At 35.4% G+C, this 22,690-nt stretch overlaps 3 protein-coding genes across 4 annotated transcripts; all 3 read left to right on the forward strand.

Annotated features, from left to right (window-relative positions):
* Positions 1-4,556: 4,556 nt before the first annotated feature.
* Positions 4,557-7,705, forward strand: LOC7470684 (eukaryotic initiation factor 4A-9). 2 transcript variants are annotated; one of them, XM_002308509.4, is made up of 5 exons: positions 4,557-4,759; positions 5,424-5,493; positions 5,659-5,765; positions 6,139-6,569; positions 6,712-7,705. In XM_002308509.4, exons 2-5 carry the CDS (start codon positions 5,426-5,428, stop codon positions 7,345-7,347), a joined length of 1,242 nt encoding a protein of 413 aa, XP_002308545.1. In that variant the 5' UTR covers positions 4,557-4,759; positions 5,424-5,425; the 3' UTR covers positions 7,348-7,705. The 2 variants fall into 2 exon arrangements, with proteins under 2 accessions (XP_002308545.1, XP_024459846.1); XM_024604078.2 differs by having other exon boundaries at positions 4,557-4,755; positions 5,421-5,493.
* Positions 7,706-9,480: 1,775 nt separating this feature from the next.
* On the forward strand, positions 9,481-9,873 carry LOC127905453 (uncharacterized). Its single transcript, XM_052453763.1, has one exon. The coding sequence runs from the start codon at positions 9,481-9,483 to the stop codon at positions 9,871-9,873; it is 393 nt and encodes a 130-aa protein (XP_052309723.1).
* A 3,425-nt stretch (positions 9,874-13,298) lies between these two features.
* Positions 13,299-18,996, forward strand: LOC7470686 (probable magnesium transporter NIPA9). The gene is made up of 9 exons (XM_024604685.2): positions 13,299-13,579; positions 13,973-14,071; positions 14,415-14,544; positions 14,931-15,019; positions 16,684-16,740; positions 16,859-16,917; positions 17,381-17,501; positions 17,822-17,970; positions 18,475-18,996. Exons 1-9 carry the CDS (start codon positions 13,469-13,471, stop codon positions 18,689-18,691), a joined length of 1,032 nt encoding a protein of 343 aa, XP_024460453.1. The 5' UTR covers positions 13,299-13,468; the 3' UTR covers positions 18,692-18,996.
* Positions 18,997-22,690: the final 3,694 nt, after the last annotated feature.

Raw genomic sequence — 22,690 nt, forward strand, 5'->3', positions numbered from 1 at the left:
AAACCAAGAATACGAACGACATGTTGTTCGATCATTGTTCAAAAGCCGCCCGAGAAACCACCAAAACAGCTTTGGTTCAACCCAATCATCTCACCAAATCGCATTAAATCTGCTTCAAATCATATACTAGATTGTCTATTCCAAATCTCACTAGCTAATTGGTTCAGATTTCTTTGCCTTCACAGTGATCATCTGACATGGAAAAAAAATCCATCCTCAACAATCCAACAGTGACCAAACTATTGGTGTTTTCTTTTCACCAAACACGGAATAAACTTGAGTTGTAGTTATCTTTTTGGTTTCCTTGTTGTTCTTGAAAACCCAGGAGGACATGCATGGAGGTTCACGTATTAAGAGTCAAACAAAGATTCTAAGAAAAGTCAACAGTTTTAGATTTGTAAAATGATGGGCTGTTGTCATGTGATGTGGTCTGGTTAGTGTGGACTTTGAAATCTTGGGCTTCGGTTCATGATTTGGTTAATCTGCTAGCTTCGGTCACATGCGTGCGCTTGGAGTTTTTCTCTTTAGGGGCTCATTTGAGCTTCCTTAAAAAAAAAAAAAAATGAATTATCTAAAAATCATTATGGCATATCTTAGCATTGTAAAAAAAAAAAAAAAACCCTTGTTTTGCAGATTGTGGCATTTATCTTAGCATAATAAATGCATGCAAACCTAAATTTTAAAAAATAAAACCATCTGCCTTATCTTTTTATATCAAAAATGTTTTTGTGTATGTTTGAGTTCAATAAATTCATAGCGAACCACAAATACAAACAATAAAAACAAAAATACACTTCCTAAAATTTCAATAAAAATTCTTAATATATATTCACTAAGCTAAAATCATGGATATTTATATTCATCGATGCTAAAATTGAGAATACACTTAATATTCGTCCGAAATATTCGTATACCAAGATTGGAAATACTTTTGATAGTTGAAATTAAAATATTGAATTGGAAATTATTTTAAACCACAAAATTTATTGTTGTCAAAGTTAAAAGTATTATTTTTATTGACCGTTTAAATTTTTTTAGACGGAGATGTTCGGTTTTCAACAGCAATATAGTCAGAAAAGCAGTTTGTTGCAGCCAAATCTCAGCTAGCACCAAGGAAAAAAAAGAGAGCAAGTTATTAAAATAAAACGCAAGATTTGCATCGTATTTGTGAGTTGCAAACATTAAAACCTCATACGACCGCAGAATTTAATTTGCAGTATTGTCAGAAAAGCAGTATTTGCGATCGAATATCGGTCAAATATTTTTACGACAGTTTTGGGACGGCTTATGTTGGCTCGCAAATCAATGGAAAATTGCCTTTTCGACTTATAAATTTATTTATTTTTCGGCTTATGTTGGCTCGTTAAATTTTTTGGCTTGTCGCAAAAACTCTCCGCGTTTGAAAGAAAGAAAGAAAGAAAAAACTATTTAAATCATATTTATTTTCAAAATTTGATGGAGTTACTGGACAATTTTATAAACATTATCTTGATGATTTTACTTGAAGAATTAATTAAAAAAAGAAAATATAAAATAATGGGCTAGAATGCCCATTAAAAAACAGACAGACCCTCTAAGACCTAGAAAATTAAGCCCACATACCTAGTCTAAAAGCAAAAGGCCTAGGCATGTCTGGAAGCCAGACCAGCATGCTTGGTTATTTTTAAAAAAAGATTGGTTAAAAAACATTCATTCATTAAGAATAAAATACTTTTTTCAATTTTTTAATATAGTTTTATTATATTATTATTTTTTATTTTTTATATGGTCGCTTGGAAAATATCAAGGTGTGCTTTTTTGTATTCACCAATGATAATATTTTATTTTAAAAAATATACTTCTAATAAAGAATAAATTAAGAAGACATGTTTTCTTGAAAAAGGAAATAAGTGAATAAAAAAAATTAAAAGCAAACTTAAAAATATATTTTTTACTCGAGAATATATAAATCACTGGAATTGTTATAAAGAAAAATTACACTAATCTTCTCATAATTTATTTATTATTACATTTTGACTCTATAATTTCATAAATTATCGTTAATATCTTGAGTAAATGTAAATTTTAAATTTGTATGAAATGAAAAATTTATGCTCGTATACAATATCATCTAAATAACCTCAATTCATTATATTTCACAAATTATTTCTCTCTCTCTCTCTCTCTCTCTCTCTCTCTCTCGATCAATCAATCAATTCAATTCTCATCTTTTTCATCTACCAAATCTCTTGGTGGGAAACAAAATCTGGCAACAAATTAAAATCCTCTAATGGTTCGTGATTTTGTAATTTCCTCTAGCTGTGACCAGGGACCCCATAATTTCTAAGAATAACAAGGCTTCAGATGCATGTAGAAATGGCGGTGCTCTTGGAACTTACAAAAGAGCATTAGTTACCATAGCCACCAACCACACCTCCTGCTCGCCTTTCACTAGCCACCACAACCCCGCTTTCACCAGCCACGCAGCCACCAAACCACCACATAATAGCTCCAAATCAAGAAAATCCAATACCAAGACGGGCAAGAACACACACATGATTTATTTCCCTCTACTGCTGTACAATACTTATAGCTATAAACATGCTAAAAAAACATCTTTGAAACAGCCAGTTCTGCAGCATAAAACCCACTCTAAACGCCTTTCTTTTTGCTGCAAAATAGTGCGCCGATAATAGGGGTTTGAAGAGTGGAATGAACAGAATCGATCCTTGATCTGTATAAAAGGACATGTTGGTTTTTGAAAGAGAAGTGGAAAAAGGAAAGAAACAAGTCTGAGTGTGAAGAGAGAATTTGTTGAATAATTTTGGGTTTTGTTTTTCAACTCTATGGAAATTTAGTAGTTTCAATATTGGAATTGTTTTTTTGGTTATTATTTGGAATATAGTAGAAATCTTATGATTATTTTAAATTATTTTGTTGATTTTATTTTTGGTATATTTCATTGAGGATATATAAAGATTTATATAAATTATTGTAACAAAAGTTAAATGGTGTAAGTAAATAGTTATAGATCAAGAGATTTTTTACCATGAATTGTAATAGTAGTTTTATTTTTAATTTATAATCTTTTCACGAGTGAATAAATGTTTTTTTAGCTTTTTTTTTCTTTTTCAGCGAATAAATGGCGTCCGTGCTATTAAAAAGATGCGTATGACGCTTTCTGGTAGCCAAATCTGGCCATCTAACTAAATGCATAGTCGTGCCATTTTTCACATGGTGTGGCACGTGTAAATAGATAATGATTGAATTGCCGCTAGTGATCGATTATTTGTGTTTTTTTTTCTTTTCTCTCTCCTAACAACTAAGTACACAATTGTCCTCTTTATTTGTTATTTTGTCAAATCAGTCATATTTGTCATACCCAAAACACTTGGGTCTAGCAACCCTGTGCAAGTATAGTGTGAATCAAGGTACAGTCCGTTGTAGACTTACACAATGAATTTCCAAGCCCTGAAAGCTTGGAATGGAACCAATATTGTTTTTTTACACAAAGTTAAATTATTATTTTGTTATTTGATTGAAAAAATTAAAGCCCTAATGTGGGGGTATTTCAAAATTTTTCATGAGTTCATTGATCATTTAATTTGAGCAGGGATATGATAATCTTTTTATGTTTATTTGCATAGTAAAAATATTATTCTATTCCAAGATTAACAAAATTAAGACATGTTGCCTAAAGTTTTTTTTTGACCTTTCACCAACTGTTAAATAGTTAAAATACATTTTAACTCTTGGAAAAAAACAAAAAATAAGTTTTGCATATGTAGGTAATTTTATTATTTCACATTTTTTTTTATGTAATTTTCTATAATCATGGGGCCGTTTTAATAATTTGATATTGTTTTATTATTTTTAAAGTTGAAAAGCTATGTCAGATCCACATTGATTGGATCGGGTAAAAAATTGAAAGAAATTTTAAAAATTAATCCATTTGATTAGATTTAACAATATTATTAAAATATATTTTTATACTTTTAATATTTTTTATATTTTAAAAAATTAATATTAATTCGATGTGGCATGGGCAAATAAAGTGAGTATAATGTGCAAACTGCAATTTATGAAACGCTTACTAGGGGTGAGTAAAAAAATCAAAAAACCGAGAAAACCAGAAAAAATAATCGAAAAAACCGAACTGTGAAAAAAACCCGATTAGAATTAAAAAAACCAATCAGTTTGGTTTTACAAGCCTGAAGCTGAAAAAACCGAACCGACCGAACCCAAACTTAAAAAAACCGAGCCAAACCGAAAAAACCGAGCAAACAAAAAAAAACCAAGCCAAACCGATTTGAACCGGTTTTTGTTTTAAAAAAACCAAATCGAAACCGATCGGTTTAAACCGGTTTTGATTTTTTTAAAAATTTTTGATTTGATTATTTTTTTTATAAAAACCGAATCAAACCGAAAATGATCATCCTGACGCTTACAATTATGCTCTCGTGAAACAAGATCAGCATTGGGCCTTCCTCAGCTGTAAGCCCATGAAGGCCCACCTAAACATGAGAAAAAAAAGGGCGACATGGTAAATTAAAAAACCAAGGCACGGGAAAAAAATCCCTTGATTAGGGTCATAATTTAAGCAAGCCCGTCTCCGTATCGTTTCCTCACATCACAGTGCTGCTATCGATCTAACTATCTAATCAAACAGAGTGTTCCTTGAAACTCCTCCAAAACAAACTACAAAAAGATCCGAGGAGTTTGTGGATTCTCAATCAAATCTTCTATCTCTTTTCTCTTATCAATCATCACTTTTTTTCAGGTAACCAATCCTTATACTCTTGTTTGTTTCTTGATTTAATGTTTCGATCAACTGATAATCTAATTGTTTTTCTTTTAACTTTTCTTGCTGCTTTTGTTCTTTATTGTTTGTAATCAGATCCGTAAGTTTTTGTTCTTTTAAGACTTTGTTTATCGAGTTTTGCGATTGTTAAAGATGAATCAGTGTTCAAAATCTGTACTTGATTGATGAATAATCGCTGATTATCGTATTTTTATTATGATTTTGTGGGGGCCTAGCGATTTGGGTTTGGTGGAAAATTGGATGTGTTTTTCGGTTTGATAGGGATGTGAATTTGGTGCGAGAAAGGATTTACTTTTTTCCCCCTTGTTATGGGAAAGATGGGCATGATTTTTGTAGTGAATTATCATATGGGCTCTACTCGGTGTGTGCTTTGTATTGTGGTGCAGGGTCTTTTTCTAAAGTGTTTTTTCTTGAAAAATGATTTCTTTCAGATTTTTTATTTTATTTTTGATATTGGTACATCAAATTCTTCGAAAAACACTTATAAAAAACATCACTTTGATGTTTTTTCAAGTAAAATGCACCTAAAAGTAAAAGCTACCACACTCCCAAACACCCACTAAAATCTTTTTGATGAGTTTGTTATTGGGTTACTGAGTTATTTGTTGGCTACTGTTTGCAGTCATGGCTAGTTCGGCACCTGAAGGATCCCAGTTTGATGCTCGTCAATTTGATTCTAGGATGAATGAGCTGTAAGTCCTTATTTTGCTCTATGATATGTTTGCTGAGGTTTGCTGGTTATAATGTGTTTTGTCTCTATTTGACTGTTTGAATAGTGTCTACAATTTATTGGCTTCTCTTTATCCTTAATTGCCTGGTGCCCTATGATGTTGAATTTGCTAGCTTGATGAGTGCAGGCTCACAGCTGAAGGACAGGATTTCTTTACCTCCTATGATGAGGTGCATGAAACTTTTGATGCTATGAATTTGAAGGAGAACCTTCTGAGGGGTATTTACGCATATGGTGAGTGGCATTAAAACTGCAATCCTTTTCATGTTGAATTTATCTGAGTGGTGTTGCATGATGAAGCACAATTTGGAAATTTTTCTGGTTGCCTGAGTTTACATATGCAAGCATTTGAGATTTTTTCATTGCCTAATCAGATCAATTTAAAATAAAATTCAGATTTCAGGTGGTTGGCTGGGTTGAATTTAGTTTCTCATACTCCACCTATCTAACTGCTTTTTTGTGTTGCCGTTCTTTTTATTGTATATGATGAATAACAGTTATTTTAAAGCTCCTGTTTTGTCCTTGGAATATATTTGTATGCATTAGACATTATGTCTGTGTTGTCGCAAATTTGAGATCTCATAGTGTGATCCAATTTTGTTTGAAGGTTTTGAGAAGCCATCTGCAATTCAGCAAAGAGGGATTGTCCCATTCTGCAAGGGACTTGATGTAATCCAACAAGCACAATCAGGAACTGGAAAGACAGCTACGTTTTGCTCTGGGATTTTGCAGCAGCTTGATTATGATATAGTTGAATGCCAAGCATTGGTTCTTGCACCTACCCGAGAACTAGCTCAACAGATTGAAAAGGTTATGAGAGCACTAGGTGATTATCTGGGTGTGAAGGTTCATGCTTGTGTTGGTGGAACCAGTGTTCGTGAGGATCAGCGTATTCTCTCAGCTGGGGTTCATGTTGTAGTCGGTACTCCTGGTCGTGTGTTTGACATGTTGCGGAGACAATCACTTCGCCCTGACTATATCAAGATGTTTGTATTGGATGAAGCAGATGAAATGCTCTCAAGAGGATTCAAGGATCAGGTTCCTAATTTTACTTCAATCTGCACATGCATTCTTTCTTAAGGCTTTCTACTGTTTTTTGCATGGTACTGTCACTTTGAAGTTACACACGAGTGTTTCTACCGGAAGTTTTCTCTCTAATGATCAAACTTTCTTTTAACAGATATATGATATTTTCCAATTACTGCCCCCAAAGATTCAGGTTGGGGTCTTCTCTGCTACTATGCCACCTGAGGCCCTAGAAATTACGAGGAAGTTCATGAATAAACCTGTGAGGATTTTAGTGAAGCGTGATGAGCTTACCCTTGAGGGTATCAAGCAATTCTATGTTAATGTTGACAAGGAGGAATGGAAGCTTGAGACACTTTGTGATCTATATGAGACCTTGGCAATAACCCAAAGTGTTATCTTTGTGAACACCAGGCGCAAGGTGGATTGGCTCACAGACAAGATGCGCAGTCGTGATCACACAGTCTCTGCCACTCATGGAGATATGGACCAAAACACAAGGGACATTATTATGCGAGAATTCCGCTCTGGTTCCTCTCGTGTGCTGATCACTACTGATCTGTTGGCCCGTGGTATTGATGTCCAGCAAGTCTCACTTGTGATCAATTATGATCTCCCTACCCAGCCAGAGAACTACCTCCATCGTATTGGTCGTAGTGGACGTTTTGGAAGGAAGGGTGTTGCTATAAACTTTGTTACCAGGGATGATGAAAGAATGCTTTCTGACATCCAGAGATTCTATAATGTAACGGTTGAGGAGCTGCCATCAAATGTTGCTGATCTTCTTTGAAGCAATTTTGGTTCACCAAGGTAAATGGCTGAGCTTGGAAGTTAAAACTATTATGCTGTTTGCAGTTTTGGGGCCTCTATTTAGCATGGATTGGACTAGCCCTGCAGGTTTGGTTCTGAGCATTTGAGATTGGGGTCAATCCCATTTCGGGTGCAGAAGTCCCATGTGTTAAATTTTGTTGCAAGTTTGTTTTTGCTTTTTCCTTTTTGTGTCGGAGTAAAATTTGCAGAATTATGGTAGTCAATCATAATATTTTACTCTCTGCGTGGTTTTTTATTTTATGCAAGGGAATTTCATGTAGGTAAAAAACTTATGATAAAGTCATTATGTTATAATATTGGGCTCTCCGTTGCTGTTCTCTTGAGCAATTTAATTTGTGTTTCTTGATGCCTTGTCTTTTTCATTAGCAAGCTCCCTCTTTCCTGTATGCGTGTCATGTTCTTAGAAAAAACTAAAAAAATCCTAAAGCCTCAATTACTTGAGTTTGTGCAACACTAGTGTTTTGCTAAGCCGAGGGATCCTATTCAGAGTGATATTAGCAAAGCACCTTCACTTGCCCGGATATTTCTTTCCCTTGAGCAACTCCTGGACTGGCAATCTGGCATGTATATGCATATGGAGTGCCAATAATATATATTATATATTATTTCACTTAATTTTTCGGCTGGGATGTGCCCTTATCTTTGGACCGATGATATTGTGGGAGCATGCACATGTTATTTATCAGTCTTTCCACGGGAATTTGTTGTTTAGTGGGTGTGTGCATATGCTGCTCTTCAACCTGAGTTCACAGATTAGGTACCGTTAACTATTCTGACTTGGTATTTCGGACTATATAAATTTTGTGTTTTCAGATTGTTTGATGTGCTGATATTAAAATTAAATTTTTTTTATTTTACTATATTTCTAAACGAAACAGAATTGTTACCACCCGTCCTCACATATTTAGGAAGATGTAAATCCCTATTTTAATCTGCTAGTTTAGGTGGTCGAGATGATTCTGCATATTATCATCGATCGTGAATGCACATGGGTTTTCCTGTCTGTGATGAGAGGTTGAATAGTCTTACTGAAAAGGCGTGGCCTCTTGACCCGTATGCAGAACGAAATGATGAGCACGTTGCACCTGGTCAACCACCATTGCCCACTTGCTTGAACATGAGCACAAGCATCCTCCATTATGCTAAACTTCACGGACCACAACCCTAATCGATCAAAGAGCAGCATTTCTAAAAACACTAAGAGTCGAAATTCTTGCGAACACAACTTGCCATTAGACATTGCAGCACCTGTTTCTCCACGGTGGACGCAACATATCATTTTCTCAAGCCTTTGTAGTGTGTTTTACTCTTACCTTGCCGCATGTGGTAATGGGAAAATCTTCTGTTAGGCCTCTTCCATTGACATACATTGTTGTTTCGAAAACACTAAAATAAATTAGCCGAATCATGACCGTTGCGAAACATACAAAAATGTGCTTCAAACCAATTATGATGATGATGTTGCTGCAAATAGCGAACCATTATTAGGAAAAGTCTGAGTTAAACTTTTCGGTTACAGTGAACTGTAAGAATTCCTCCTAGTGAATCTACTCCATCAAATTCTATGAAAATTGATTTCAAACATGGTGGTGTACTGGTCTCCCCGGTCAAGGGAATTTCTCACAAGAAGTTTGCGTCTCATGGAAAGATTTTGGATTTCTTCCCTCTATATACAAAACAGATAATAGTAATATATAAAAAGTATAAACATAAATTGCAGTGATGAATACTGACACAAGGAAGGTATTATTCATTCTGACTGGTAATTGGTAAATACTGAAAACAGGAACATGCAGGAGAAAAAACGCACAAGTAAAAAACTACTGCCCTAGACAAAATGATTGCCCATTAAACACGCCATGTAGATTCACTCATCGAGAAAAATGTCCATTAAGTCAATCCAAGCTAAAAAAAGTGGAAAAAGGAACCCGAGCATCTCATCCTGTGTTGGACCCCACCATTCCATTATTCCAACTCTTTCCTCCTCTGTCAGAATCAAGAAGCTCAACCAATAAAAACAACCTCTCTTACCTTCATTCAATGTCTGTTTCTCCCTGTCTCCGCAGCATACCTATACCATATTCCTAATCCCATGGAAGATTACAACAGATCAAAATCGTATTCTTATTCTCATGGGAATGATATGATGCAGATGGAGAGTTATAATGGTCCACAAAGGCCACCAACTTCTTCTTATGAGCTCAGGTCCTATAGCACTTCCTACGCTCAGACTCAGGTGGCCAACGGCAACTATAACACCAACAATTTCGGCAACAACAGGGACTTTAAGGCTAAGAAAGGAAAGGGCTATACTGGTTCATCTTCTTCGAAGTCTTGGAGCTTTGATGATCCTGAGTTTCAAAGGAAGAAGAGGGTTGCTAGCTATAAAATGTATAGTGTTGAAGGTAAAGTGAAAGGGACTTTCAGGAAGAGCTTCAGGTGGATTAAAGATAGGTGCACACAAGTGATGTATGGATGGTGGTGATTTGATGATGGGTATTGCTCTCTTTCTTATTTTTCTCCTTTGCCTAATTTCCTGTGTTTGTACTTAAGGTCTGTGTGACAATCACTGAAAGTTTATAGATTGATGTGTTGGTGTTATGAATTCCTGATGTGGGACTAGTTTTAAGTTGTGTAATTGATTGTTTTTACTTTTTTTTGCTGCCCGGGAGGCTTAAATTAATCTGTTAATTCCCTTACAAATTCTTTTGATAATGATGTGATCTATATATATATATATATTCTTTAAGGTTATCTGAGTTTGATTAATCAGTTCTATGGATACTTTGGTCCTGTAAATTGGATTGTTTCACAATTCGTCATCATGGGTTAGATTTATTATTGAAAAAGTGGATTTGCTGTAGTCTGGTCTTTGATGTAATACTATTCTTTATCAGTGCTGGTATTATTATTATTGCTGCTTTTAAATTATAGTTGAAGGCGATGTTTTTGGGTTAATCTTGAAGGTTTGCAGAAGAGGGTTCTGTTGTCTACACTAGATTTGAAATCCTTTTTCTTTCTGTTTATGTTACTTGATGCATTTAAGGTTATGAAACTGGAATGATTATATTGTGTTTTTCTATAGCATCCATCATACATGATCTCTACATTCCTATAGCAGAGGCATATCATCAATCCTTTTCTGCTCGTTGTGCATAAATGGAAACAAAAACCCTTTCCGAAGCCAAATATGCTAGACAAGCAACATGACTTTGTTACATATGCGCTATATAAAATGTCTTCGGAATATCATTTCTTTTGTGTTCTTTATTGCAAAGTCTTCTATCCGTTTCCTTGATTAGCTTACTTTGAAATTTGATCTTAAGCCACAATCTTGTTTCTACTCAGAGCGATACAGGCCAGTGATGGTTTTTCATTCTTGAACTTCGTAGTTCCAAAACCTTCATGGCCGTGAATCATGATAATGTCCAAGTAGGGTTAACTTCTAAATTTGGAGTCGTGAAGAGCTAGGGGCAGAGGGGACCTTGGATTCTTCTAATTTGATGACAGACCAAAATATGAAACTTACCTATGCAATTGAGTTTCCTTCGTTCTGAATGTCTGTTTGTCATCTACTGAAGTTATCCATGTTAGCATAGTCAAAAGCTAGCATTATAAGAAACATAAACATGTTATTTGATCATGCTCTACTCTGTCAAAACTCTGAACTTGTTATTTATAATTTGGTTAATTAACCTTATGTGCTAAGGAAAGGAGATGAGTCCACTTCATCAATTTGTTGTTTTCATTTCCTAAAGTTGGTTAAATCACCGTCATTCTTGATGTGCAGATCAAGCAAATAGTATTAGCAGTATAATGATAAAATGTCAACCCTCCCCACCCAAATGCCTAACGTGTCCTTTTCGAAGAACTCTGAACCTTTTGTTTGTGTAGCGTTAGTTTTTGATGTGAAACTTTGTCATTTCACACTTCCTTCAGGATAAGCAGTACAAATCCATGATAGATTACTCTTGGATTATCATACATGTCATGTAGCACTTTTCTCATAGCATGCCGCAATTATGATCTTTGTGCTGTCATCATGCGCAGATGCAGGCGTTGTAGATTATAAGGATAAATGATGCATATGGCTTTTGGTGAAAGATCCGCATTGAAGAATCAAGAAAAATATGGATTGAACAGTAGATATATATAGCAATGGTCTTTCATTTATGGTGGATAACTTTTTAAAGAGATGTTCTATTAGTGTCTGTTATTCTGGTGAAGGGTGCCTGTCACATCAAAATGATTGTTTTTTTCTTCATTTTTTTTATATATATACACACATCAAAACCGTTAAAAAACACTAAAAAAATATATCAACTTGATGTGTTTTCAAGCGAAACACTTAAAAAAAACAAAAGCTACTGCGCTCTCAAATACAGGTAAGCTGGAAAGACTGAATGCAAAGTTTTCAGTACTTGGTCTGGGGCCAAATATTCTAGTTTCCATTACTGAACTTTGAAGGCAGCGATGGTGATTAGAAGCAAGTTTTTGTGTTTTAAAGCAAGGTTTACTGGGAGTTGTCATAGCTTAAATACTGTATTCGTATTAACTGTTAACTAACTCTGTCATAGCTTAGATGTTGTATTCAAAATATAACTATAGATATATGCAGTTTCTTTGCCTCTTTTAAGCCAAAATTTGTTTCTCACCTTCTTTTATCCATGGATTGCATGTGATGAGATGTGAAATATACCTAAAAAATTAAAACCAAAACATTGATGGTTAAAATCTAAAATACCAGCAGATATTAAACTGAAGGGTCAAATTGAAGATTTTTAAGTTTATAAATTCATAAAAAAAATTCAAAATAAAAATAAAAATCAAGTGAGTAAGGATAAAATTTAAAATAAAATTAAAAAAATCAAAGCTAAAATGCATGCTCAAAATACTCAATTTGAAAGGTTGACTCATGATCCAAGTTAGTTGATTTTGACCATCATAATATATCCCATGCTGTAAAGATAACAAAATAATTTTATTATATATAAAAACTATAAATTTATTAAATCATCTCGAATCAATTGATAAATAACATTTTTATCCTTAAAAAGACAACCTTATCTCTACAACCAAAACCATTGTTCAGTATATTAAAAGACAAAATGAGTAATATATTATTTAAATTCACAGTATTTCTATAAAAAGAGTTGAGCCCTTGGTGTTTTTTTTTTTGTAAGTGATGCCAGGCTACGCTCATTTCAATTGAATTCTTGTTTGTCTTTGAAGGGAATAATAATAATAATAATAATAAAAAAAAAGAAGGTATCATTGCTAATGTTTGTCCAAAGTGAAGCATATATATACGAGGACGACAAAAATGTGGTGTTGTGTTCTTTCAATTATGGACTAGGGAATATCCAATTGAATCTCACAAGATTCTTTAAATTATTCCACTCCTTTGAACGACTTATTATTATTATTATTATTAATTAAAGTTTTTTTTTGTGTTTTTTTATAACCCGGGATATTCAAGCCAGCTTATGCGCACCACGACTAATTCTCGGACCCACTAAACACCCTGTAAGCTCAGTAGATAGATAAAACATCATGGAAATGACAGATATACACAAAAAAAAATCGAATCTAAATATAAAGGAAGGGAACAAATCCTTTCTCTTGCTAGGCTACGAACTCATATGCTTATTCCTCTGGCTAGTAGTCTAAATTTTATTATAAATGAGAAATATTCTACACGCAAAACAATTTTTCAGAATTTCATATTTTCCGGTAAATAAACTAAATTTAAGGGTTTATGAATTTCTATCACCTCTAACAGAAGGGTGTCGATCAAAGAAAGAAAAAATAAGGGACCTTTATGAATTTCACCTAAAATTCGGGGATGCTCACACAAACGATCTTATTATTATATTGCCTGAACATTGCAGTCAACCAACAAACCCCAAGTAATTGTAAATTAAGGCAAGTAACTAACGCTAAGACAACAACCAAACACATAAAACCCACCATAAAAAGAAACATGAAAAAAATGGGAGACTCACCGCCTTAATACAGCAAGAAAGGAGAGATCTTTTTGATTCTCTGCCTTTCAGATTTTACAGAGCGAGCAAAAAGAAATGTGGGAATCCATCTGTTTAACGCTGGCAGCCACCGCCGGTAGTAACATCGGCAAAGTTCTTCAAAAGAAGGGCACGGTCATTCTGCCTCCTCTTTCTTTCAAACTCAAGGCATGCTTCTTTTACCCATTTTCTCTTTCTATCTCTTTTGTTCTTCCCTTTTCTTTTCATGACATATGCTTTCAATTGTGTTGAATAACAAGTTAACGACCAATAAGATAGATTATTTGCTTTAATCTTCAAGTTTGTTGAGAGATCTTCGATTCCTGAATTTGGAATTCTGTTATGTTACTGTTTCAATTTCAAGAATTGATCTTTATGCTGACAAGTGCATGCGTGTTGCTTGGATTATTGGTTTACATCATCAATCTTTCGTTTCTTGATTCTGGGTTTATGGAATTTCTCCCAATTCTTTGCTTATTAGAATGTGTGCTAGCTAACTATGTACGTGAAGGGAATGGGTTCTTGCGTATGTTTATTTATTTATTGTGTGTGACTTTTCAGGTGATAAGGGCATATGCTGCTAATGTAGCTTGGATCATTGGTTTTCTTATGGATATTATTGGTGCATTGTTGATGTTGAAGGCATTGTCTCTGGCTCCTGTGAGTGAATTCATCTATGTTCCTGATTTTTTTAGATTGGTCTGCTTGATTGGAAATTTCTTTTTCTATTGAAAAAATGGAAAATAGTAGATTGACATTTTTGAACTATTTAACTATGCACACATTTTCAACAAATACCTGCGAAGGGGAAAAATGAAAAAAACACGGTGAGATTCTGCTTCTTGAAAATGATTTGAAAAATATATTTGACGTATTCTTCCACCAATTACCAGTAAGAAGGGAGCTCTTTTATTTGTTTGTGGACTTCATTTTGGTTAGTGCTGTTTATTTGTCTAATTTGTGCCTAATCTACATCAAAGTGATCTTGACTGTTTTCTTTTAGGTTTCTGTCATCCAACCAGTTTCTGGTTGTGGACTTGCTATTCTTTCTGTCTTTTCCCATTTTTACCTAAAGGAAGTCATGAATGTCATTGATTGGATGGGGATCACTTTGGCTGGTATTGGTACAATAGGTATGTAAATTCTTCTTGGTTGACTCCTGGATTGGTGTTGATCTCATTATTATACTCATAGTTCAGAATGTTGCCATGATAGTTATGGCTCAAAAGTAAGAGCACATCTTTACCTATTTTTCATTTTTTTTCCATGCTCTGTGTGCCTTTTGTGGATGGATATAGATTTTATTGGGTGTCTCATTTGGAATAGGTCTTAACCTGAAATCTTGTTTTTCATTATCTAACGAGTATAAAGTGTTGTTGTATTTAGCCAAATTATTGATAGAAACTTATTTACTGGTTATGAAAATCCAGTCCTCCAAAATTGTTCATGTATACATTGTGATTCAACGTCATATTTATGTGTCTAATTAAACCTTTAATTGCTTGTTTTGTATTTGCAGGAGTTGGTGCTGGAGGTGAGGAGCAAGAGGCTTCGTCCATATCTATTTTGCAGTTACCTTGGCTGGCGTTGCTTGTTGCCATCTTGTTTGTAGGTACCTTATACTGTGCACCAACTTTACTAGCACTAATATGCTTTTGTTATCAGAATTATTGCATAGATATATGAGTATGTGAAGTTGTTTCTCTTGAAATCTAAGCTGGTCTTTAAACTGCTGAATGATAGGGATGTTGAGAAATTCAGGTCTGGCAAGGACATCAACACAACCAAAATAAGGAATGAAAAGTTTCTCACAGATACTACCAGCAGATCATGTTTTTTCATAAACTCACTAGGCTATCTCTCTACATGCCACCAATAATGCACACAGCACATGCTCATATAACACATGCACGGAGCGGTCATATATGATGAAACACGCAAGATCAGCCAAAGGTCCCTACTTATACTAGTGTAGGTCAAGACATAATGTCACTTCTTAATGTTGATTCCTGATGCACTGCTGGATGTTAATATTTGGTACAATTTCCAGAGAAAGGGGATTTTGTTTTAATTGGTTAAATTTCAGCTCCATGGTTGCCTTTATATGCTAGCATGGCTGACTTTGAAGAGTTGGTGTTGATTCTCAACACTCCCCCTCAACAATGATTCTCTTGGTTTTTCACTAATTGTAATTGAAACTCTGCAAATTTGGTATGGTTGAGGTCTTCAGTGAATATCAGTTCCTTTTGACTCTACATGAGCATGATCTCCACCATGCTGAATGTTGGTCCCTTGCTAGCACAGTTCACAATAATTACCTAAAGCCCAATCCTTGTTTGCAAACTCCAGAAGTGGTCCTTGACTGCTTGTTCTAATACCACTGTTCATACTAAGACAAAATTTGCATTCAAATTTTGAAAGTTCTTCTCCAAGTTTTTGATTATGCAATCCCATTAAGTTGCAAATTCTTTTGGTAGAAAATCATTTATTTCATGCGAGAATGAAGCATGTGGAACGGAATTATCACTTTGTAAAAGATAGGGTTAAAAGGAACTTAGCGTTGCAGAAAATTGTTATGGAAGTCCAAGTGGCTGAAATTTTCACTCACTGAAGGACTCAATGCCAATTTGCAAAGTTTCAATTGTGACTTGGTATGACAAAAAGAGTCATTGTTTGGGGGGAGCGCTGAGAATCAATGACCGACTCTATAATCAAAGAAGCAAACCTCAATTTTCTCTCTAAAGCACACCTTCAGTCAGCCATGCTGCTGAAAGTTTAGCCAACCAAATTACAGCCACCTTCATAGCTAGAACCAACCCAAGAATGGTTGCGTTTACAACTCACCTTAAGAAGAATAAACTGGTCTCTTTGGCTTCTTTTTTGTAGCATGCGCCATTTATTTATTAAGACAAATTCTACATAATGTGTGTAATAGGCAGCAAGAGTAGAGAAAGCTTAATGAGCTTGTGAGCATTTTTTGTGTCGTTTTAGTGTAGTGCTCCAATATAATAAAAGCGTGTTTTGTCTCAACCCTTTTCATTTCTCAGCTAGGAATGTTTCAAAATTTCATCCTTCTAATTTAAAAGTGGGGGCTATAACCTGATTGCTACCATTTATTGTTTTTGGTGCCCTTATTGCATATTTTTTCAGTTAGGGCTCAATTCATTAGACCTTTTACAGGTCTCTGCATGGTTGGAGGGAGTATATTAGATAATGTGATGATTACTCTGTATGATTTGACCTGTGCAATTAAATATGATTTTTTGACATAGGTAGTTCTCAATGGATGGCTTCGGATGTACAGACGTCAAAGAAGAGCACATGAGACAGTAATATTTTCTATGTTTATGTTGCTAGTTTGTAAGAAAATGTTTCTGATTTTGAGTCTTCAACCAACCACTTAGCCTCATTTTCTGCCTTCCATTGACAATTCTTTTCAATGCACAGATGGACTATGAAGTTGTTGAAGAAATTATATACGGCTTGGAATCTGGCATTTTGTTTGGGTATGATTCCTGACAAACCATCTTTGTTCAGACATTTGTTGCTTTTCAGAGTTGACTCTTTTTATACAACAGAGTTTTATGTCCAGCAAATTCAAAATAATAAGGATCTTTTATGTGCCAATTTGCATAGATAACTTTGTTGGGCTTTCATTATATCATTGAATGCACAGAAATTTACATTAAAAGATGGAAACACGTGTTATGCCTAAAGGGTTCACCACCCAGTGTTATCATTTTAGTTTGTCATTGTCATTTAATCAGAACAGTTATAGTCACTTCAATCAATAATGTAACTTTTATAATCATGAATTAACAGTTTCATTTCTTTTAAAGAAACCATTCCTTGATGATTATGCTGAAAATATTGTTTTAAGTGCAATTCAACATATTAAATGTTTTGAACTACTGATGTTATTCGGCTAGGTTTAAGATATTAAATGCTGAATTAAGACATCTAATTCAGGATGGCTTCTGTAATATCAAAGATGGGATTTGTCTTCTTGGAGCAGGGCTTCTCCAAAATGCTAGTTCCTTTATGCCTCACCATCAGTATATGCTGTAGTGCAACAGGATTTTATTACCAGGTATTTTCAAATCATCTTCTAGATTTTCTCTGGAGCTCCATCTGAGGCTATTTTGACTTTTTATCCATATAGAACTTGCTTTTCATATTTTACATGTCCATATTTGGAGAGATTTCTGCTTATCTCTCTTGTCCCAGAACAAGAAAAAAGCAATTTTATTTTCTGTTCTAGCTCCATCAAATGCATACACATGTCATATTGATTTTCCATTTGGCTTTATTTTGGGTGGAACCAGATCCATTTCACTCGTCCTGTTGAAGCTACCTGTGTGTGTAGAAAAGTTGACAGATCAAACTGATTTATGCTTTCCTTCTGAACAGACCCAAGGTCTAAAACATGGAAGGGCAATTGTGTTGTCTACATGTGCTGCTGTGGCATCAATAGTGACTGGTGTACTTGCTGGAATGCTTGCTCTGGGGGAACGGTTGCCTTCAGCACCAGCTGCCCGTTTTTCTCTTCTTCTCGGATGGTAACTGTAAAGCAAAGTTTTTATTAAACAATTGCTCTTTTATATTTGATTATCTTGATATGAACTTGATGCCCTAAGTCCCACGTAATTTGATGCTATACCACAGTGAAGGTGCCCTATTCAAGAGGTTGCATGTGGAAAAAAATCTATGGTTGGACAATTTTGCGGAAATCTGATTTTAAAACCTTGACTTCAATGTTATTGAAATTTCCCCATTTGGCGCAAACTGATGGGCCAATTGAAGTATTCAGTCCCATTTTAGTATGCTTGACAACTGAATACAATCTGAACCAAAAAAACAAGTTGAACTCCATGCAATGATATTAATATACCTTCCATGGCCAATTTTGTAGAATTTATTAATTGTTTTTCTGACTGATGAAACCTAGTCCACACAAAAATGTGCTAATAGGGAATTAGGGATCCCAGATTCCCAGCTAGGAAATATGAGATATTGTCATGTTGCTATAATATACTATTTCATTGAGCTTTTCCTTATTTCAGGCTGCTTATCGTAGTAGGTGTGATTTTACTTGTGAGTTCAACTTGGCTGTTGCGACACCTTCCACGACCATTGCGTCACTTCACAAGTAGTGCTGATCGAAATTTCAGTCTGAGTCGATCAGGATCACTCCGACTTAAGGATCCAAACCCAACTGCTGTTATCCATGCAGCAACATTGCATCATTTGATATCATCTCCATCTAAGGAGAAGGCTTGAACAGAAACAATGCTTGCAAATTTTTTGCCAACGCCTAGACTCGAGACATTTTGGTTAACATGGTTGTGCATTCCCTGAAATGCTGCATCGTGCTTGGTCTTGTTAAGGGTGGGGTGTACAGTTGGTCTGATCACTGCGTTTTTTTTTGGAAGGCATGAAATTTTTTAAATCATTCCTTCTGTGATATAATTCCAGTTTGGAATATCTACCTATTTCCAACTTCTTTTAAAGTTGCATTTGACTGTAAGATGTAAACCATTTGTCACAGTATGGTATTGTAATTAAGATTGGATTTCTGTCAACAACTCTACTGCAATCATCTCGGCATACAACAGGTTTTATGAATTATATACAGCCGCACACTAAGATCAGCTTCATCTACAAACAGGCCTAGCTGGCCATGGAATAGATTCTGGGACTATGCCAGTGCAATGTGTTTTGCCATGAAGCTACTCGGTTTGTTTGAGCACTGGATCATCCAGTTAGGATGAAGCCAGTTACTGTTTCTGTCAGACATCCTATGTTAATTTAAATTCGTTGGAGATGCAGCTGGGAAAGAAATCCCGAATCATTTTATTTCCATTCGAAAACCAGGTTGGCTTTGGGGATATGTAAGAGGGTGACAAAATATGTTGCAGACCACCAGACTAATACTCTGTTTAGCTACTTTACGATGGCATCATGTGCAAAATTTCTTTTAATTTTTCCTCATGTTGTATTCTCACTTCCTCGGTGGTTAAGCGTTGGTATTTCCTACAAGGCACCAAGCAACATGCATGATGGTAACAGGTGGTAAGGACAAGCAATTTGAAAGGACAATTGTCTGAAAAAACAAGACCTAATTCTGAGTTACAGAAGTTAAGGGAGGGGGGCCCCTTCATATAATAGCACGAACAGTTGCATACCTCTGCAATCACTTCATGGTATGTCCTAGCAAAACAGTAAAATGGCTTTTCAGTTGTTGCAGCGACTCATTTACGAACAGAAAGGGAGAAAAAGGGACCCCATGAGAAACTGCAGCCATCTCCACCTTTACCTCCTAGTTCATGACATAACAAGACCAAAAGGTCCACTATGACCTGGACAGGAACCGCTACTGTTGGTGGAAGATTCATATTGAAAAACAAAAACCTATCTCAGAATTTCATAGGCATCATCAAATTCGTGAAAATACAAAACTCATGGACCACATTGTGGTGAAATGGGGCATAACCATCAATTTAAACAAAAAGGGCTAGAGTCGTCTTCTTCTCTTTTTTTTCTTGTTCTTTCGAAAATAAAAGCAAAATTACGCGTCCAATGAAGTGGCATGCTGTGGTACTTCACTGGATGGACACGGAGAAGAGAGAACACGTTCACAGGCTTAGGACCCCTCAGCAGGCAATTCCCATGTGGGTTGCAGTTGGCACTTGGCACCATCAAAATAAAGCTAAGCCTTAACTAAAAGGCCACACATGATTTTCCCAAAAGCTGACAGATCAGTTGGGCTCCAAAGATTTTGGACAAATTGGTTTGCTCATTGCAGTGTGTGCTACTCTGCTAACCTGAATAGCCGAGTTCATGATTCCAAACACCAACACCTCACCCTGGTAAAGGACTATTCCTGCTTGCTATTACATGGATAGCAGTAAGGATGTCTGTAAGGAAACACGGATTTTCAGCCACTAGAAAGGCTTATAAATTTCCGATGGCCTATATCATCTAAATAAATAGTTTTGCCTTCTCATAATCATCATAAAGGGTCACGAATGTTTCTTTAAAGGAGTGCTCCACAAAGAAAAGGCTGTTTGTTAAGTGGTCAATTACTTCACAGGAAGTTTAGGGTAAGAATTAGGCTTTTTTAGGCCATCTTTTCACATTTTATCAGCCAAGAGCTTGCTTCCTTCAACAACCTCCGAGTAGTAAGCAATAGTTGTAGTTCTATAAACATGTTCAGTTGATTTATACTCTCGAGAAGGACTATACTAGGATATTGGTTGAATTCACCACACTAGAATGAAATCTCAAAATTTGCTAGATTTGGCTAAATAATTGCTTCTAGTTTAAGTTTCATCATAGCAGAATTTACCCCTAATGATGTGTGTACACATCTACGCGTGGTAGGCCTTTCAAGAGGTATTATTTCAGATAATGTTGGTTCAATCATTAAAGTTATCATTTCCTAGTCAATGTGGGATAATAACATCATCATAGCCCCCTGACAAGGGGTTGTGTAGCGCAATATAACTAACGTTTCTACAAACGACACTAATGATAACATGTGTCCACATCCATACATAGTAGACCTTCTAAAAAATATTGTCTTAGTTGACATGGATTTAGCCTCATGATGAGTTTTTTCATTGGAAAAACACTTATTGTAGAGATAGGAGACCTTCGTGCTATGTAAGTTATTAAGGCTTTTGTCCTCCTAATCAATATAGGATAGTAGCATATCATCGTAACCCTCAAGATGAGGGGTTTGGGTAGCATCTCATGTGTGTTATTCCCACTAACAGCGCCACCGATAAAGCTTTCACTAGATCTAGGCCTTCTTTACAAACAATAATGGGTTGGATGTTACTTGCGAAATAACCATCTTATGTTTAAGTCAATTTAGGATTTTTTTAGGTAGATATTATGTAAGAGAAGTGGATAAAGAGATATATATTTTTCTTTTATGTTTGAGATGGAAAAAATTCCTTTTTTCTCTCCCCTTGACATGTGAATATATATATATATATATATATATCCCATCTGTCAAGGCACCTGTAGTATATGGGTCTATTTTGTTTATAAGAGGCGCATGTATTTTCAAGAATAAAAACTCATTACGTAACTAAACTCATATCAACTAAGCTAATATTTATTAAAGGATCTATCATGTACGGATGTGAACTCAAATCATCCACCTCCGAAGAACCTAATTAAAATGCAAAGGTTAAGTGTTATACCTCAGTGCAATGCATGCGCATCTTTCACTCCATCGGAATGTATATATAGTAAGTCATGTGTTGTTCAAAAAAGGACTAAGCTCTATGCAATAACCACTTTCAGACTCTTTACAGCTGAAAAACCTTGTAACTTTTCGTTTGGAGTTGACTGAATATTCAAATAAAGCAAGAAAAGAAGGTCCTCCTACGACAAAAAAAGAAAGAAGAAGGTCCGGTAATCATCCACAAATCTTGCCGATAATTACAAGAAAAGCTTTATCACGTTCTTTCTTCAAGATGCTCCAAAATGCCTATGACAGTGGGATTTACTTTTATGCCTAAAGCAAGATATCTTGGTAAAACCAAAAGCAAGTGGCGGAAACATACAGTAGTTTGCATGTTGCTAGAAAAAGCTTCCAACAACAAAACTGCTTCTAATAAGAAGCTGCGGGATCGACCGAGTGTTTTGCCCTTTCTCTCATGGAAAGATCAACTGCGATAACTGCACAGGATGTGTCTGGCCTTACGTCACAAGTTACTGTGAGGCGGCCACATCTAAATACTCTTGTTATCAACCCACTTGTGACGTTGATCACATATAAACACTCATGTTATCAACCCGCTAATTCTTTTTATTTCACACAAGGTGAAACTTAACTTGGACGATTTCGTGAGAGATCAATTTTTCTCAACACCGACAACATGACTATCAACCAAAAATAGACTACAGGTGCCTTGACAGAAACCTTTTTTCCATCGTGTGAAAATTGCTCCAAATTCAACTTCCATTTGACACTGAAAATAAATTTTGATGTGAAAGAACGGTCGTCAACATAATCGACTTTCAGAGGTTGGATTGATGAGGTGCTTGAGGTCCAATAGCTTTACTACCAACCAAACACCTTAGTTGCTTCCAACAAACGCACTTAAATAGTCCACTTTAGGGACCATTATTCACTATTCATTAGATGAAATTGTACTAAAACCGCTTGCCATTTGTTTGCATTTCAAGGTATCTTTGCCCTTCAGTAAGTGGTAACAACCAGATAAGACCCCATAATAGTGCGATTGACCATAAACCAATGAA

Source organism: Populus trichocarpa, chromosome 6, assembly GCF_000002775.5.
Source record: "Populus trichocarpa isolate Nisqually-1 chromosome 6, P.trichocarpa_v4.1, whole genome shotgun sequence".
Classification (NCBI taxonomy): Eukaryota; Viridiplantae; Streptophyta; class Magnoliopsida; order Malpighiales; family Salicaceae; genus Populus; species Populus trichocarpa.